Here is a 15,997-nt window from a genome sequence, read left to right as displayed (position 1 = left end):
TATGAATATAAAGTAAATGGCAGTAGAATAGAATAATACATTCTGGCATAAGTATAATACAGGAAGGCACAATTTATAGTGCAACATTTTCCTTCAGAACAGCCTCAGTTGGTCTGGGCATGGACCCCACAAGGTGTCGAAAGCGTTCCACAGGGATGTTGGCGCATTTTAACTCCAATGCCTCCCTCTCAAGTTGGCTGGATGTCCTTTGGGTGGTGGACCATTCTTGATACACACAGGACACTGTTGAGTGTGAAAAAACCCCAGCAGCGTTGCAATTCTTGACACAAACCAGTGCGACTGGCTCTTACTTCCATTCCCCTTACTTCCATTCCCCGTGGATTGTGTATGGTACACATACACAATCCATGTCTCAAGGCTTAAAAATGATATCCACTGATTTGAAGTGGATTTAACAAGTGACATCAATAAGGGATTAACCTGGATTCACCTTGGTCAGTCTACGCCATGGAACGAGCAGACGTTCTTAATGTTTAGGAGTGGGTCCAGTGTGCCTGGCATGATGGCCTTGATGTGGGCCATGACCAACCTCTCGAAGCACTCCTACACTCTAAAGTGAGCGTGACAGGGCGAGTCATTTGGGCATGTCACCTTGTTTTTCTTGGTTACTGGGATGACGGTGGTATCCTTAAAGCAGGTGGGGGACTACAGCCTGGGACGGGTTGAGCACACCGCCAGCTGGTCAGCACACACTCTGAAGACGCATGACAAGGGATGCCATCTGGAGTTTTCCTCACGTCAGCCACGGAGAGTGGAATCACCTGGTTGTATGGAGCAGCGAGAGTCTTCGTGGATGGCTCGGTATTGGCTACCTCGAAGCGAGCACAGAATGTGTTGAGCTTGTCTGGGAGAGGCTCTCAGCATTGTACGGATATCTCCGTTCATCCAGGGTTTTGGGTTGTCCCGATTGTTATTGTGGGTACATCATTAACACATTTCCTAATGAAGCATGTGACTGACGATGTACACTACCGTTCAAAAGTTTGTGGTCACTTAAAAATGTCTTTGTCTTTGAAAGAAAAGCTATTTTTTTTGTCCATTAAAATAATATCAGATTGATCAGAAATACAGTGTAGACATTGTTAATGTTGTAAAAGACTATTGTACCTGGAAACGGCAGGTGTTTTTTAATGGAATATCTACATAGGCGCACAGAGGCCCATTATCAGCAACCATCACTCCGGTGTTCCAACGGCAACCGTGAAGAGGCGACTCCTGGATGCTGGCCTTTTAGGCAGAGTTCTCTGTCCATGTCTGTGTTCTTTTGCCCGTCTTAATCTTTTTATTGGCCAGTCTGAGATATGGCTTTTTCTTTGCAACTCTGCCTAGAAGGCTGGTGGTGTTTTGCGGGTACTATTTAATGAAGCTGCCAGTTGAGGACATGTGAGGCGTCTGTTTCTAGACACTCTAATGTACTTGTCCTCTTGCTCAGTTGTGCACCGGGGCCTCCCACTCCTCTTTCCTTTCTGGTTATAGCCAGTTTGCGCTGTTCTGTGAAGGGAGTAGTACACAGCGTTGTATGAGACCTTCAGTTTCTTGGCAATTTCTCTCATGGAATATCCTTTATTTCTCAGAACAAGAATAGACTGATGAGTTTCAGATGAGAGGTCTTTGTTTCTGGCCATTTTGAGCCTGTAATCGAACCCACAAATGCTGATGCTCCAGATACTCAACTAGTCTAAAGATGGCCAGTTTTATTCCCTCTTTAATCAAAACAACAGTTTGCAGCTGGGTCAACATAATTGTAAAATGGTTTTCTAATGATCAATTAGCCTTTATAAAATGATAAACTTGGATTAGCTAACACAATGTGCCATTGGAACACAGGAGTGATGGTTGCTAATAATGGGCCTATGTAGATATTCCATAAAACAAATCTGCCGTTTTCTGCTACAATAGTACAACATTAACAATGTCTACACTGTATTTCTGATCAATTTGATGTTATTTTAATGGACAACAGATTGTCTTTTCTTTCAAAAACAAGGACATTCCTAAGTGACCCCAGACTTTTAGACAGTGGTGTATATATTCCCCAGTGTTGGTGGATTAATCTTTGAACATATTCCAACCAGTATTCTCTTAACAATCCTGACCACTGTAAGTGGATGCCAGACAGCACAACCTGGTTCATAGCAGTTCTCAGTCATCTTCTCAGTTAAAACTATTGTTCAAATTGCAAGTGAAATGTGCCCCAACCTGAGCACTCCGTTCTTTCACCTCTGGGCTTTTGGACCCCCCACTCATCCAAGTCAAAGCTCTTCACTGCCCTGGCAGCCAAATGGTGGAACAGGCTTCCCCATAAATGTCAGGACAGCTGAACCCCCCCCCCCCAAAAAAAAAACACTAACACTCCCACTTGTCTTTTTCTACTAGCACGGACTACTTTATTAAGGAAACATGTACTTAAGACTGTGAAATGTGTCTGTCTCACCTAGCTAGAGTATCTTAAGACAAATGAAGTAACTAAGTCGCTATGGATAAAAGTGTCTGCTAAATGACAAAGGTCAAATATAAATATAATGCTGGTTCCATTAGTGTGAGAAACTAGGAAAGCCCCTTTTTCTTGATTAGCACCTGACGCTGAGCTCATTAAGACAGAGGAAGGCAGCAGAATGCCTAAAGTGATTCTGAGTATTTTACCGATCTGCTGTGGATAACAGAATGTCCCATGCTTAAATCAGATTAGGAGACAGCAACAGTAGTGTCTTTCTCAGCCCGCCGTGCTTATTAGCGGCGTTAAGTTTCTCGCTATTTGTTCTGTAATCCTCCGTAAGCCTGCCTGCTGCAGTAAATAAAGACTGCTGTGTTTTTAACTGTCGGAGTGTGGTAAGACTTCCCCCACAGTCAGTCAAAAGAATTAAACACACACAAGCCGCGCACACTCTGAGAGAGACCATTACCAAGCTCTTCGATTCGCACTGTTTTTTTTGTTGAAAAAAATGGTTCAACGTTAAATAAAAGAGGTATTAACTGTGGTTGACCCACACTGGGAACGCTCCCGCTTCCACTCAAGCAGCTATAGGCCCCCTGAAACTAAGCTCTCAAGCCTCCATTCACTCTCTCTATCACATCAGCCCTCCTCTCTCTCTGTTTTCAGAAAAATGCAGACTTTGAAGAATTTGCTTAAGAAGTGTATCGGACCATAAAGAGAGACTTTGGAGAGCGAGAGAAGCAATCGCCACTCATGGTCCCTTATGAACAAGTGTCTATAGACTGAGGTTCCCAGGGCTTTCCAGCCTTCCCACTGTTGAAAGGCAACTTCTTTTGCCTGGCAGTTTCTACTCCATTCACCTCACTGTCTGCTTCATCAAAATGACAAGAAGGAGTCTGTCTTTAATGACGTACTCTTCTTTTAAAAAGGAGTTGTTGGAGTTTGAACAACTAGAAGCTTATTCAGATAGACAAAAGTTAGAAGAGAGGCATTGGGACAAAATACACATAACATGTACATAAACTTTTCCGTTTGCATTAGCGATTGAATGTTCCGTGCCGAGAGAGAGTACGGTTGACATTCTTGCTTCGCAGATCAAATGTACCGTAAATATCACATTATCCACTGGCCAGTAAGCATGCGAACTACTACTCAACTAGCTATGCGAGAAACTTTCCATGCATCTACCATATTACAATCTTGATTGATGCAACAAGTCAATATTCCACTCTTGAAAAAATGGAAAAATTCACAAGCAGGTGCAGATATTTAAATGGTTTCTTTTCTCCTCCATAAACTTTATTTAAGCTGCAAGACAATAACAGCCAAAGTGTCACAGCTGCTAGCTAGCAAGCTAATGTTAGCTAACAACATTTGCTTCATCGCTTCATCAAGTAACGTCATCATAGAGAAAAATGAAGGCTTACCCCCTCATATGAATGTAAATGTACAGTAACGTTATCGTACAGTGTTGTTCATATTATACATAACTACAGGAAGCTGCCAAAATAAAGGAAAAAACCAACACAACGTCTCTTAATAGGGTGTTGGGCCATCACGAGCCACCAGAACAGCTTCATGCATCTGGGCATTTTTATACCTTACCCCTAAGCATGATGGGATGTGTATTGCTTCATTAACTTGGGAACCACACCTGTGTGGAAACAACCTGCTTTCAATATACTTTGTGTTCCTCATTTACTCAAGTGTTTCCTTTATTTTGGCAGTTACCTGTAGATAGCAAGCGAAACACAATGTCTGCATCCTCCTCACAGCTAACTGACTAACTTCAGCCAACGATAGCGGAACCATTTCTAGATTGCTTAGAACAAACCATGCTTAATTTCATCAATATCATGCAAAGCATTACATGAACAAAAAAATTGCGACTGAAAAAGTTGTTAATTCACGGTGTAGTTGCTGCTTGCATTCCTGCTTGGTTTTGCATTGAAAACATTTATTGTGTTCTGATATTCCCTTAAAGTGGCAGCGTCAATTTCGGAGTAACCGGCTTTTACTGCAATTTCAGGTAAAAACTCAATTAAAGTCTAATATAAGAAATATGCCTATACATTTCCGCTGTTTCAAAAACAATGCTCTGCTATTACGTTTTTTTGTCCTGTAGAAGTGTTGGGCTTAACAAGACTTCATTTTTACACTGCCCTGCTTGGAGTAGGGCACCTGTCGGGCGAGTGTCGTGCAGGACCTCCGGAGGTAGATGTCGAGACGTGACAAGGTCGCAAGTTTACATTCCGGTAAAAGGTCTAGCCGAGGGAATTTCCTCAATCTCTAGGCAATCTCTCAGAGTGAGAAGAGGCCCTATAGCACAGACAAATGTAACATGTTGCATTGTATGACTTGGCTCAAATGTGTAGGCCTTTGAAGATAGCAAACAATACACCTCCAAATTGGCACTGTTGATGTTTTTTTCCCACATGACTTGAAGGCTACAGCCTTGTGCCAGAAGGAAAGTTACTGTTCTCACAAACAGACAGATAAGCCTATTTTGGCAGCAGGTCAGCAATCAGGGAGAGGCTGATACACACACACACACACACCTACCTGCTGCCTTCATGCCAAAGTCTTAATCTGGACCTGATTTGCATTCTAGCGGTGTGTGGCGATGGAGTGAGGATAAGGGAAGGCTGGGTTTTCCATTTGAGTTCCTCATTACCTCCAGGACGTGGACACGTGTCTGGGCTTAACAGAGTAGCCTAGTGGTTAGAGCGTTGGACTAAGAACCGGAAGGTTGCAAGTTCAAATCCCCTAGCTGACAAGGTACAAATCTGTCATTCTGCCCCTGAACGGGCAGTAAACCCACTGTTCCTAGGCCGTCATTGAAAATAAGAATTTGTTCTTAACTGACTTGCCTAGTTAAATAAAGGTCAAATAAATAAATACATGTCTGAGGTCCAACATTAAAAGATACAGCTCATTTTATGACCAATGTCAAAATGCAGAACATTTAGTCTTCTATGTAGCCTACCAAGTCCCACTTCTTCCAAAACTCATATCGAGTCTGAGCCAGCGATCTGATGTGTTGTCTTAATGGAAGGAAAGGCATGACAAAGTAAATCCATCTGTCTGGATAGTCACAAATACACCAGGCAGCTCATTCAGACCTCATTACTATTCCAGAGCTGAGCTCGTTGCCCTCTTGTCAGTAAAATTGGATTGACGAGACCCCTCACTGAGGGAGGGCTGTACAAAAGGTTTACATAGTCATTTCTACATGTCACTCACTGCTGCTTTCTAAAACTTGGCATAATGCTGACGCAAACGTCACAGCTGATAACATTTTAGAAGTATGTCGATTTTTAACTGATAACAAATCTTGAAATACCGTTCATTACTGTTTGACAGTATTCAGTGATTCAATTTCAATAACCGAATGTGAATGCTTAGGCTCTGTGAAGATAAAGGGTTATGACGGCACATGGTTTTGCACGGACAGCGATATAGCGAGCTGTGCATATTGTGTTTGTGAATACTACGTGTCTTACTTAGTGCACTGGGCAGTGCCATGTCAGAGGTGAGTGTTGGTGGTGAATGAGGGCTGTGGGACCCCCTTCCTGCCTTGGAGGGGACTCCCCCATTGAGGGCGCTGAGGCGGGATTCTCTGGGCTCTCCGGGAGGGGGTCTGGCATTGTCTCCGGGTTGCTGCCTTCAAGGAGCAGTGGGATTCCAGGGCAACCAGGCCTGTCTATGAGAGGGATGGACACAGACAAGATTGTTCCTCGCAGCTGATCTGAACAAACACTGCTAACCCAGAGAAATGGACAAAGAGAGACAGAAAAGGGGAGAGCGGAACTTCATTTTTTACCTTGTGTGTAGTCTGTGTTCAAAGCCTCCTTCTCAACACTCGTCCTCACATTAATTTTTAAATGTTTTTATTTCAATTTTGTAATGATTCTGCACATTTCTTCTCATTCCATTTTATCTCGATTATTCAATACAAATTGTAAATGGAAGCTCTTACTTTTGGCCAAGTTGTGATGTGGAAGTTGAACCCGTTTGAGATGATCCAATTATCCTGGAGGCTGGGATTAGCATTAATCCTCTCTGGTTATTAGTGAGCACATAACCTCTTCAAAGTTTAAGTGCACAATGTCCCCTCATCCTCCCTCCAAAAACACGCACGCTTAGTGCTCGGTGGTAATGTCTTAGAATGGAGCACATTCTAAAATATTACAATAGAGCACTTTGCAATTTACCACAAACATTTGGAAAGTTCTCTCAAATACTTGGGATTGGTGGATATTATAGTGGGCATTAGCACAACCAGACTGGAAGCAGAATCCAGGGCGGCACACATGCCATTTAGTCACCTTGACATTGCTGCTGTCCCTGTTCTACAGTATCCAAGTTAAGCTGTGAATTAGAACGAGACAAAATATGGCCAGAGGAAACAGTATCAACCAATTACACACTTTAATCCTGTGTGTGTGTGTGTGTGTGTGTGTGTGTGTGTGTGTGTGTGTGTGTGTGTGTGTGTGTGTGTGTGTGTGTGTGTGTGTGTGTGTGTGTGTGTGTGTGTGTGTGTGTGTGTGTGTGTGTGTGTGTGAGAGAGAGGGAGAGACAAAGTTTTCAAACAATGAATAACATGTCTAATGACGTCCAGAGGTATAAACCTAGACATCCAGCTCCATTGCATCACTTGAGTCTTTCTAAATTGAGACAGGGTTTTATCAGTCTTCTCAGGGAGCTCACAGTGTGCACTCTTGCCCCGGCCTGGCTGCCGTGTGTGTAGAGAAGCAGGCAGGGGGAAGAGGAGAGCGTGGCCAGCCTCTGAACTGCAAAGAGCCCCCGGGCTCAGATCCTATCAAGGCTCTCACACGTCCAGGAATCACAAACGAACAAATTCCAAATGCTGCGCTGATGGAGTGCGGAACTGGCGGAGGCTCTGGGAGAGACCTGATAAGCCGAGAGTAGAGGCAGGCAGTCTGCTGACCCAGGGTGCCGTGCTGCACTGCTCGCAGGAGGAGGGCTCTTCTCCTGCGGTGCTGTCTTCTTGGCATCGTAATGACTTTCCTGCTTTACTTTTTTGGGCTCTGATTTTTGCTCTGGTGAACATGTGCAGCACGTTCCACAGTTCTGCAGGATTTTTCTTTGTCATGCTTTTGTCACGTAAAAACATGGATAGCTACACATTTTAATGAAACGATATTTAGTATCCTATAGTATTTTGACTATTGTGTATGACCCTAAACAATGCATGTGTAACAAGCTATAAATCTCTCATGAGATCCAATGACACATCCTCTTCATTATACGGGTTGATAAGGAGAGGGGATTGGCTTTAGTGGCTCATCCCAATGTCATTAGCCTCTTCTGTGTGACACTGCAGCCCGGCCCACTGCTCAAATTAATCTCCCCTGGTTAGCAAACTGCATCAGCCTGCTAATCTCTGACGGGAGGGTAGATTCTTCACTTCCCAGAAATGACTTTGCTAAATAAGGGCTCCTCGACGCAGCCTGTCTAACGACCTTGATTAATTAAAAAGGGCCCTCAGTCTTAATTAAAGTCCTATTCTGCTTCGTTGGGGTGGTGACCCTGTAAAAACAGACTGAGGCAGTAGAAAGTTATCACACACCACTGTCAGGCTGGATGACTCTCCTCTTGGTTTTGTGGAAATCCACAGTCACACTCATCCGGTGATCTGAGGGTTTAATCATCTATGCTATGATGGTATCAGGGCTCGTGTAGCATGAGGGAGCGATATCCATCTACTTACAATAAACCCCAGCCTGTTAAAGAGAGAGAGAGAGAGAGAGAGAGAGAGAGAGAGAGAGAGAGAGAGAGAGAGAGAGAGAGAGAGAGAGAAACTGCGTCATATAAATCGGTTTCATCACGCCATGTACTATTTGCGTTCACGTTGTTACAGCAGTGTGTACAAGAAAACTGTCATATAGCCACTATTCTCAGAAACTAAAGAGACCTTTCAAAGTCAAATTCGGTTAAGAACCCATTCTTATTTACAATGACGGCCTACAGGACTCCCAATCACGACCGGTTGTGATACAACCTGGAATCTAACCATGTTGTCTGTAGTGACGCCTCGAGCACTGAGATGCAGTGCCTTAGACCGCTGCGTCACCCGGGAGCCCTAATGCTGTTCTTCTATAGTTGAAGGGATACTTCGGGATTTTGGCAACGAGGCTCTTTAATCGACTTCCAGCAGAGTCCGATGAACTCATGGATACCATTTCAATGTCTCTGTGTCCAGTACGAAGGAAGGGAGAGGTAGTTCCACGAGCCAAAACTAACCAGCGTTAGCACAAAGGCTGGAAGGCTATAGGTATAATCTCAAAGTAACCATATTCTCTCTGTGTGTGTAGGTGAATGGGAAGGACCTGTCCAAGGCCACCCATGACCAGGCAGTGGAGGCCTTCCGCACAGCCAAGGAGCCCATCATGGTCCAGGTGCTTCGCCGGGCCCCCCGCCCCAAACCCTCCAGCCCTGCCTCAGACACCCAGGTGGTGGACATCAGCACCCAGACAGACATCACCTTCCAACACATCATGGCCCTCACCAAGCTGCCTGCCGCCGCCCCCACTGTGGCCGTGCTGGAGCAATACCTCATGCCCGAGGAGTGAGTTACAGTACACTGTCTCATCGGATGGGTTGGGGTTAAGGGGAGGGACGGGGTTAAAAGACTAGATCCTTCGGTTTCTTATTTCCTTTCCCTCATGGTCACTGATTGGTTAAGGACTTGATAGGGGAAACTAGTTTGTTGAAAACTTACCCAGTCCTTTGACCATGTCAGAGGTCAGTATAGAAAGGGCTTAAGTAAAGATGTAGTATTTTTGATACAGCTTTTTGTAAAATGTCACTTTGCCAGTTCATTACAATGGAACCTGGTGTGTTTTCACACGAACAAATTGGTATTTGTGCCTTCTAACGGAAGTTAGATGTGAATGTCACACCTGTTACTAGCGAGATGTCAAGTCCTGGGGCACACGGCCAAATGAAGATGGCCTTGTTAATTTATGTTTGCATATTAAATGACTTCCTGTCTGTCGTCCGCTAGCTGTGTCTATGTGTGGCCCGGAGCTCACAGTCTGGGTACTCAAACACATTATTGTCAGGAGCAGTTGGCCTTTACTAGGTCAATCGTGGTTTATTTTTAATTGATTTCAGAGTCAAATTAAAAACATGGCATTTCCATTTCTGATTAACCTCAGGCCAAAAACAATTCTTAACTTGATTTAAAACTTAGACTTTTACAAAAGAATGTGGGCACTTGTTTTCCATTCTCAAGTAATTCACAATTTACTGAAAGCTCTGGTTGCGTGAGATGTCACTTGATAAGATTTACGCTAGGGACATTGGGATAATTTCATTTCAATCCAGTGACACACTTAACACTGACGCACTGTCATGTATTGTGATTGTATTTCTGTGTAATAACAGATTAATCATGACAAGGCCTGTAGGAACTATCTTTATTGTGTTGAATTGCTTTCATAGGCATTCCCCCGGGCACGAGTACTTTGACCCCAATGATTTCCTGGAGGGTATGCAGCAGGAGATGGAGCGAGAGGAGCTGGAATATGAGGTAAAATACAGACGACTCCCTCTTGTCTTCTCCTTCTCCCCCTTCTCCTCCTCTACCCATCCCCCCTCTCTTCTTCTCCCACTCTCTCGACCTCACCGCCTTTCTCCCCTTTCTCCCCTTCTTCTCAATGAAGATAAACATTCAGACATGCGACGCCGTATTCCTCTGGCCGTCCCATCACTGAGCCACTGTGTCTCCGTCCCAATAGCTCTGTTAGTCACCGCAAGGCCCATTCTCCCAATATATCACCGTTATCGATGAGCTGAGCCCACTCTATCCCCGTAACGACACTGAGTATGTAGGCCAGACGGAAATCGAGTGGCTTGTTTGCTCCATAGTACCCAGGAGCAGATGCTAAATGGTGACATCATTACTTATTTTGTGACAACGCCTAATGCGTCTTTGCTTTAGAGGGGGGCTGCAAGAGGCTTATGCACTGAGGATAATTAGATGGCACTGATAATAGGAACCAGAGTGATGGATCTGATGATGCACATTAACAATGGCATGATGGGGCCCTGATGAGGAAGGATGTAGCCAGGAGATAGAGACTCCAAGGTCTCAGGGTGCCCCCCCCCCCTCTTTCCCTCCTCCCCTCCCAAAACTACTGCAGTGCATTAATAACCAATCGCCAAACATGAAGCCAGGGAGCTCAAGCTGTCCGAGCCAAAAGCGCAGATGCACAGTAACACAGACTCCCTGCCCTGACCTTGTCCAGGACCCAAGGTCGATCTGATGAAGCTCTCGTAATACTGTGGACAATGCCAAAAGGAGCCAGTGGCCTTCCTGTGGTGATCTTCGCTCACCACCACCACCACCCCGCTGATGTTCTTCTGTTCATCCTTTGAAGGGGTTCCTGTCTCAGTCCTCCCTGCCCCAGTGTTCACAGACACTTACACTGGAATGCTTGCGTTAAAACACTTGCATGGTGATTTTAGGCGACATTTTAGACGGCTTATGATGTAGGTCCACAACAAAAGCCTGAATTAGTCTGACTATCAATCCAGACGAAAGGCCGGGGGCTTTTTAAAGGGGTATTGCACTGTAACGACACGGTACAGCGAAAGTCCCTGCAGTCGATTACGTGCACTGTCTTGCGAAAATTAGGTCTCATGTTGTGTACACTTTACTCTTTGTTTACATGTTTATGAAAATCCCTCCCTTTTTTTTACCCCCTATCTGAAACCCCAGAGTGTTCTGCGTGTTCTGTTTTGGAGATTTCAGTAGTCTGCTGCTGTGGTAGAGAACGTTGGGGGGGGGGGTTAACCCGTCTCTCCACCCCCTGGCCCCGAGGTATACTATCAGGGTCGGTATCTTACAGATTACAGATGTTGACTAGTGACAAACGGGACACTGCCTAGCTGCAAGCCAGTGGATCATCCCTCATCCTGTCACTGTCCCCTAGAAAAGTTACAGGGCCTAGGCTGCACGCAATTAAAGGAGTCATTATTACGATTGATGGGTCATTGTGCGTGCGTGCGGACCTAGGTTGAACTCAATATACTGCTGGGTGTGTCTTTACGAAAACAACAGCAACCATGGAACTCCCCTCCGCACATTGGGAGAGAGCACATCTGGGATGTTTAATTTGCTGTTTTTGTTGCAGGAAGTGGATTTGTACAGAGCCAACATCCAGGACAAGCTTGGGTTGACCGTCTGCTACAGGACTGATGATGAGGACGAGACTGGGATCTACGTCAGTGAGGTATGTGGCACACCTTCAACAATGGCCAGTTGTTGTTGTTAGGGTGTAAAAAAAGGGGATAATGGATGCATAGAACGTATCATCTTATGGTAACAGACCGCGCACCTCTGAATTAGGAAAATCAAAACCTGCAGATAGGAATTGCATTTACTTCTATTCAGAGATGTTTTTCTCGCTTTCTTTTTGCTGCGTCTTTCGTCTCCGACCGGAGGTCTGCTTGAAATGAAAAATCCTCTCCTGTTCTCTCTTTCTTTAGATTGACCCAAACAGCATCGCTGCAAAGGATGGCAGGATCAGAGAGGGAGATAGAATTATCCAGGTAAGGATAAAGAACACTCACAATGTTTCCAATGAATGCATTGCCGGCTCCGAGCCCATCTCTAATTCCATTCCTTCTGCTTGCTGCAGATCAATGGGATTGAGATCCAGAACCGGGAGGATGCTGTGGCTCTGTTGACCAGTGAGGAGAATCCGAATGTGTGTCTACTGGTGGCCAGACCAGAGATCCAGGTAAACTCACCACCCACCTCCTAGAATCCTTTATAGTACTAGGCATGCATAGACTGTGTATAGTTGTCTGTATAGTTGTACTGTAGCCTTAATTGGCAGCGACTGAAGTCGACCTCCCTCTTCCTCTCTTCTACCCCTGTGCCCCAGCTGGATGAGGGCTGGATGGATGATGACAGGAATGACTTCCTGGATGACCTCCACATGGACATGCTGGAGCAGCAGCACCACCAGGCCATGCAGTTCACCGCCAGCATGCTGCAGCAGGTAGTGTACAGCAGCCGGCATAGAGCCACTCAGAACTGTAGACACATGCATACACGCAGCATGAGTCAGCAATCACTCACAGAGTCACATATGCTCACCTGCATGTCCACTGACAGTGAGCCAATTCCCAAACAGAGTCGAATATTCTCAGTTGCCATAATGGCCCATTGTACTCTACATACCGAAATCTAGTAGTACTGAAGCGGGTAGGTTCACATACTGTAGTCAATGATAAGTACAGAGAAAACACATCTAATAATGTTAGATTCAATTCCGGTGATTCAATTATTCATCCTATTGTCTGGTGTTGCAGAAGAAGCGTGAGGAGGATGGTGGAACGACTGACACAGCCACCCTGTTGTCCAATCACCACGAGAAAGACAGCGGGGTGGGCCGCACCGACGAGAGCACGCGCAACGACGAGAGCTCTGAGCAGGAGAACCTGGGGGACGACCAGACTGCGGCCTCCAACACCCTGGGCAGCTGCAGCCGCAGGAAGCTGGCCTACAGCCAGGACACCCTGGGAAGCATTGACCTGCCCTTCAGTGGTGAGTCCTTCATCTCCGCAGACTACGACCACGCTGACTTCCTGGGTATCCCCGCCGACGAGTGTGAGCGCTTCCGAGAGCTCCTGGAGCTGAAGTGCCAGGTGAGGAGCGCGGGGGGCCCCCAGGAGCTGTATTGCCAGCAGAGTGCAGGGGCTAGAGGTGCCGAAGAGGGGGTGGACAAGGAGCTGGAGCTGCTGAACGAGGAGCTGCGCAGCATTGAGCTGGAGTGCCTCAACATCGTCCGGGCCCACAAGATGCAGCAGCTGAGGGAGCAGTACCGCGAGTCCTGGATGCTGCACAACAGCGGCTTCCACAACTACAACACCAGCATCGACGCGCGCCGCCATGAGCTCTCCGACATCACGGAGCTGCCCGAGAAGTCAGACAAGGACAGCTCCAGCGCCTACAACACCGGTGAGAGCTGCCGCAGCACCCCCCTCACCCTAGAGCTGTCCCCAGACAACTCCCTCCGCAGGGGGGCAGAGAACCAGGTCGAGTCTGGGGCCTCCAGCAGCGCAGGGCCCAACAGCAGGATCCTCAAGCCTCTGCTGTCTCCTGTCCAGGAGGCCGGTGGCCCCAGCAGAATCAGGTCCTCCTCATCTAAGGAGTCTGAGTGTGGCCTGCAGGCGGAGGGGAAGGAGCGTAAGCTGGGAGAGTCTACTCACAAGCTGGCCCAGCCCCGGTCCCTGTACAAACACGCCCACATCCCGGCCCACGCCCAGCACTACCAAAGCTACATGCAGCTGATCCAGCAGAAGTCTGCCGTGGAGTACGCCCAGAGCCAGATGAGCCTGGTCAGTCTGGTCAGCCGCAGTGACCCTGTGAACCCTGAAGACATCCTGGATCCCAAGATGGAGTGGAAGGTGAAGATCCGCAGCGACGGCACGCGCTACATCACCAAGAGGCCCGTCAGGGACAAGCTGCTGAAGGAGCGCGCCCTGCGTATCCACGAGGAGCGCAGCGGCATGACCACAGACGACGACGCCATCAGCGAGCTGAAGATGGGGCGGTACTGGAGCAAGGGGGAGAGGAAGCAGCACGCGGTGCGCGCCAAGGAGCAGAGGCAGCGGCGCGAGTTCATGAAGCAGAGCCGCGCCGACTGCCTGAAGGAACAGGCCAGCCTGGACGATGACAAGAAGGAGCCCAACATCATTGAACTGAGCCACAAAAAGATGATGAAAAAGAGGAACAAGAAAATCTTTGACAATTGGATGACTATCCAGGAACTTTTGACCCACGGTGCTAAGTCGCCTGACGGCACGCGAGTGTACAACTCCCTCCTGTCCGTCACCACTGTGTAGTAGGCAGACAAGACAGGCCTGGGTGTAATGTACTGTAAATAATAGGACGCGGATTGGGGTACAGTTTCCTGCCTCGTTCAATGTGGCAACATTTTGTTAATATGAAACAGGAAAAGCCTTTTCTAAATTAACCTTTGACCCCTGCAGGCGGTTGGGAGATGCTCCACAGAGTGTTCCACGGATCGACTTTGAAGATGATTGACATGATAAGGATGATTATCAGACTGTTTTGAAATGCTAAAAGTAACTTTTCTACCTTTGTGCTTGCTATTGGGGCAGCAGGTAGCCTAGTGGTTAAGAGCGTTGGGCCAGTAACCTAAATGTTGCTGGTTTGAATCCCAGAGCCAACTAGGTGAAAAATTTGCCGACATGCCCTGGAGCAAGACACTTAACCCTAATCTCTCCTGTAGTCGCTCTGGATAAGAGTGTCTGCTCAACTGTAAACTCTTTTGAATAATATTGATAGTAACAACAATATCAATATTTTGGTTTTGGAAGGTTTTGAAAGTGTGTAAAGACTGTGCCATAAGTAAACAGCAGCCAACATTTACATGTTTTTTTGGTTTTATTTCATTTTTAATAAGTATCTCTTATCAGTATTTGACTGTTATGCATACCTTTTGCTTATTGAAAGAAATATTTAGCTTCAAGGTCAACACATAATCCTGAGAGGACTTTTGTAAATGTAACTAAAACCTCCTCGTTCTCTGCAAACAAAACACTTCCGTTATTGACGATATGAAAGGGGGCTGTTTTTCAAAAGTTATACATCCAGTGTGTATCGTCTGTTACATATTCCACCTTCGCGTATGTATCAGGATAGAGCAGATCATTTGTTGAAATCAGAATCTTTCCGTGTTCTTTTTGTTTTTAAGAGCACATTGTAGTCGCCTTTACCTTTTGTAAGCCTCCAAATAACACGGCTTAACAAACCCTTAATTAGGTACCCAATTTGATGTCTTGTAAAATGAGAGAAATAATAAATTATTGTTTTATATTTGATGAGCTTTAAAACGCTGGTGTGGGATTTAGTTTTTATTCGCAAGAGTGCTTTGATAGACCTGCTGAGTCAGTGTTGGTAGGTGGCAGGTGAGTGAAGGAGAGCACAACTTGTATACAGCTTCCACACAATGTTTTGAAGATGCCTTTAGTAAAGGACCAGTGTGATATGGGAAACATTAACCCACATTCAAAATTCAGGAATTCAATACAACATTTAGAAAGAGTATTAGCTAGCAAACGTACAATAGCCTGACAATTCATGGCGTTGTTTTTTTCAGCTACTGACCACTACTAATCTCAGCTGAGGTCCAAAAAGAATTCCTAACTCACTCATAATCACGGGAAGAGGAGCGCCGTTCATTTGAACAGAGGAAGGATATTGAGTATGTGCTCTGGGGATCTCTTTTCACTGCGTCTCAATACACCCAGCAAATCATGTAGGTCTCTCACACTTTTATCAGTTTGCATGACCCACTTGTCCCGTACTCTCTTTGTAGAATAATGAGTGAGACGTGTAAAGGAACTTTAAGGACTGCATGTTTGGCTCCCGTTTTCATCCTTGTCTCCGGTTTAAATACAGCTAAACTATTGGCCGAAAGGCAATGTTGTCCTCCCACTGCACCGCAGTTATGCCGCTACTCTAACAACACCCTA

The 15,997-nt window shown here is 46.0% G+C and overlaps 1 protein-coding gene across 4 annotated transcripts in view; it reads left to right on the top strand.

Moving 5' to 3' along the window:
• The window catches only part of LOC124031508 (E3 ubiquitin-protein ligase PDZRN3-B-like), a 125,082-nt gene extending 109,727 nt beyond the window's left edge, over positions 1-15,355 (top strand). For all 4 annotated transcript variants that reach the window (XM_046342813.1, XM_046342815.1, XM_046342816.1 and 1 more), the window contains 7 exons: positions 8,794-9,047; positions 9,926-10,013; positions 11,620-11,718; positions 11,975-12,037; positions 12,127-12,228; positions 12,376-12,492; positions 12,806-15,355. In XM_046342813.1, the coding sequence (XP_046198769.1) occupies positions 8,794-9,047; positions 9,926-10,013; positions 11,620-11,718; positions 11,975-12,037; positions 12,127-12,228; positions 12,376-12,492; positions 12,806-14,341 (2,259 nt within the window). In that variant the 3' untranslated portion in view covers positions 14,342-15,355. The remainder of the gene's footprint in view (positions 1-8,793; positions 9,048-9,925; positions 10,014-11,619; positions 11,719-11,974; positions 12,038-12,126; positions 12,229-12,375; positions 12,493-12,805) is intronic.
• The last annotated feature ends 642 nt before the right edge of the window (positions 15,356-15,997 follow it).

The sequence above is a fragment of the Oncorhynchus gorbuscha genome, linkage group LG03 (genome assembly GCF_021184085.1).
Source record: "Oncorhynchus gorbuscha isolate QuinsamMale2020 ecotype Even-year linkage group LG03, OgorEven_v1.0, whole genome shotgun sequence".
Taxonomy (NCBI): Eukaryota; Metazoa; Chordata; class Actinopteri; order Salmoniformes; family Salmonidae; genus Oncorhynchus; species Oncorhynchus gorbuscha.
Note: the sequence above shows the minus strand (reverse complement) of the source record. Positions and strands in the feature narration are given on the sequence as shown.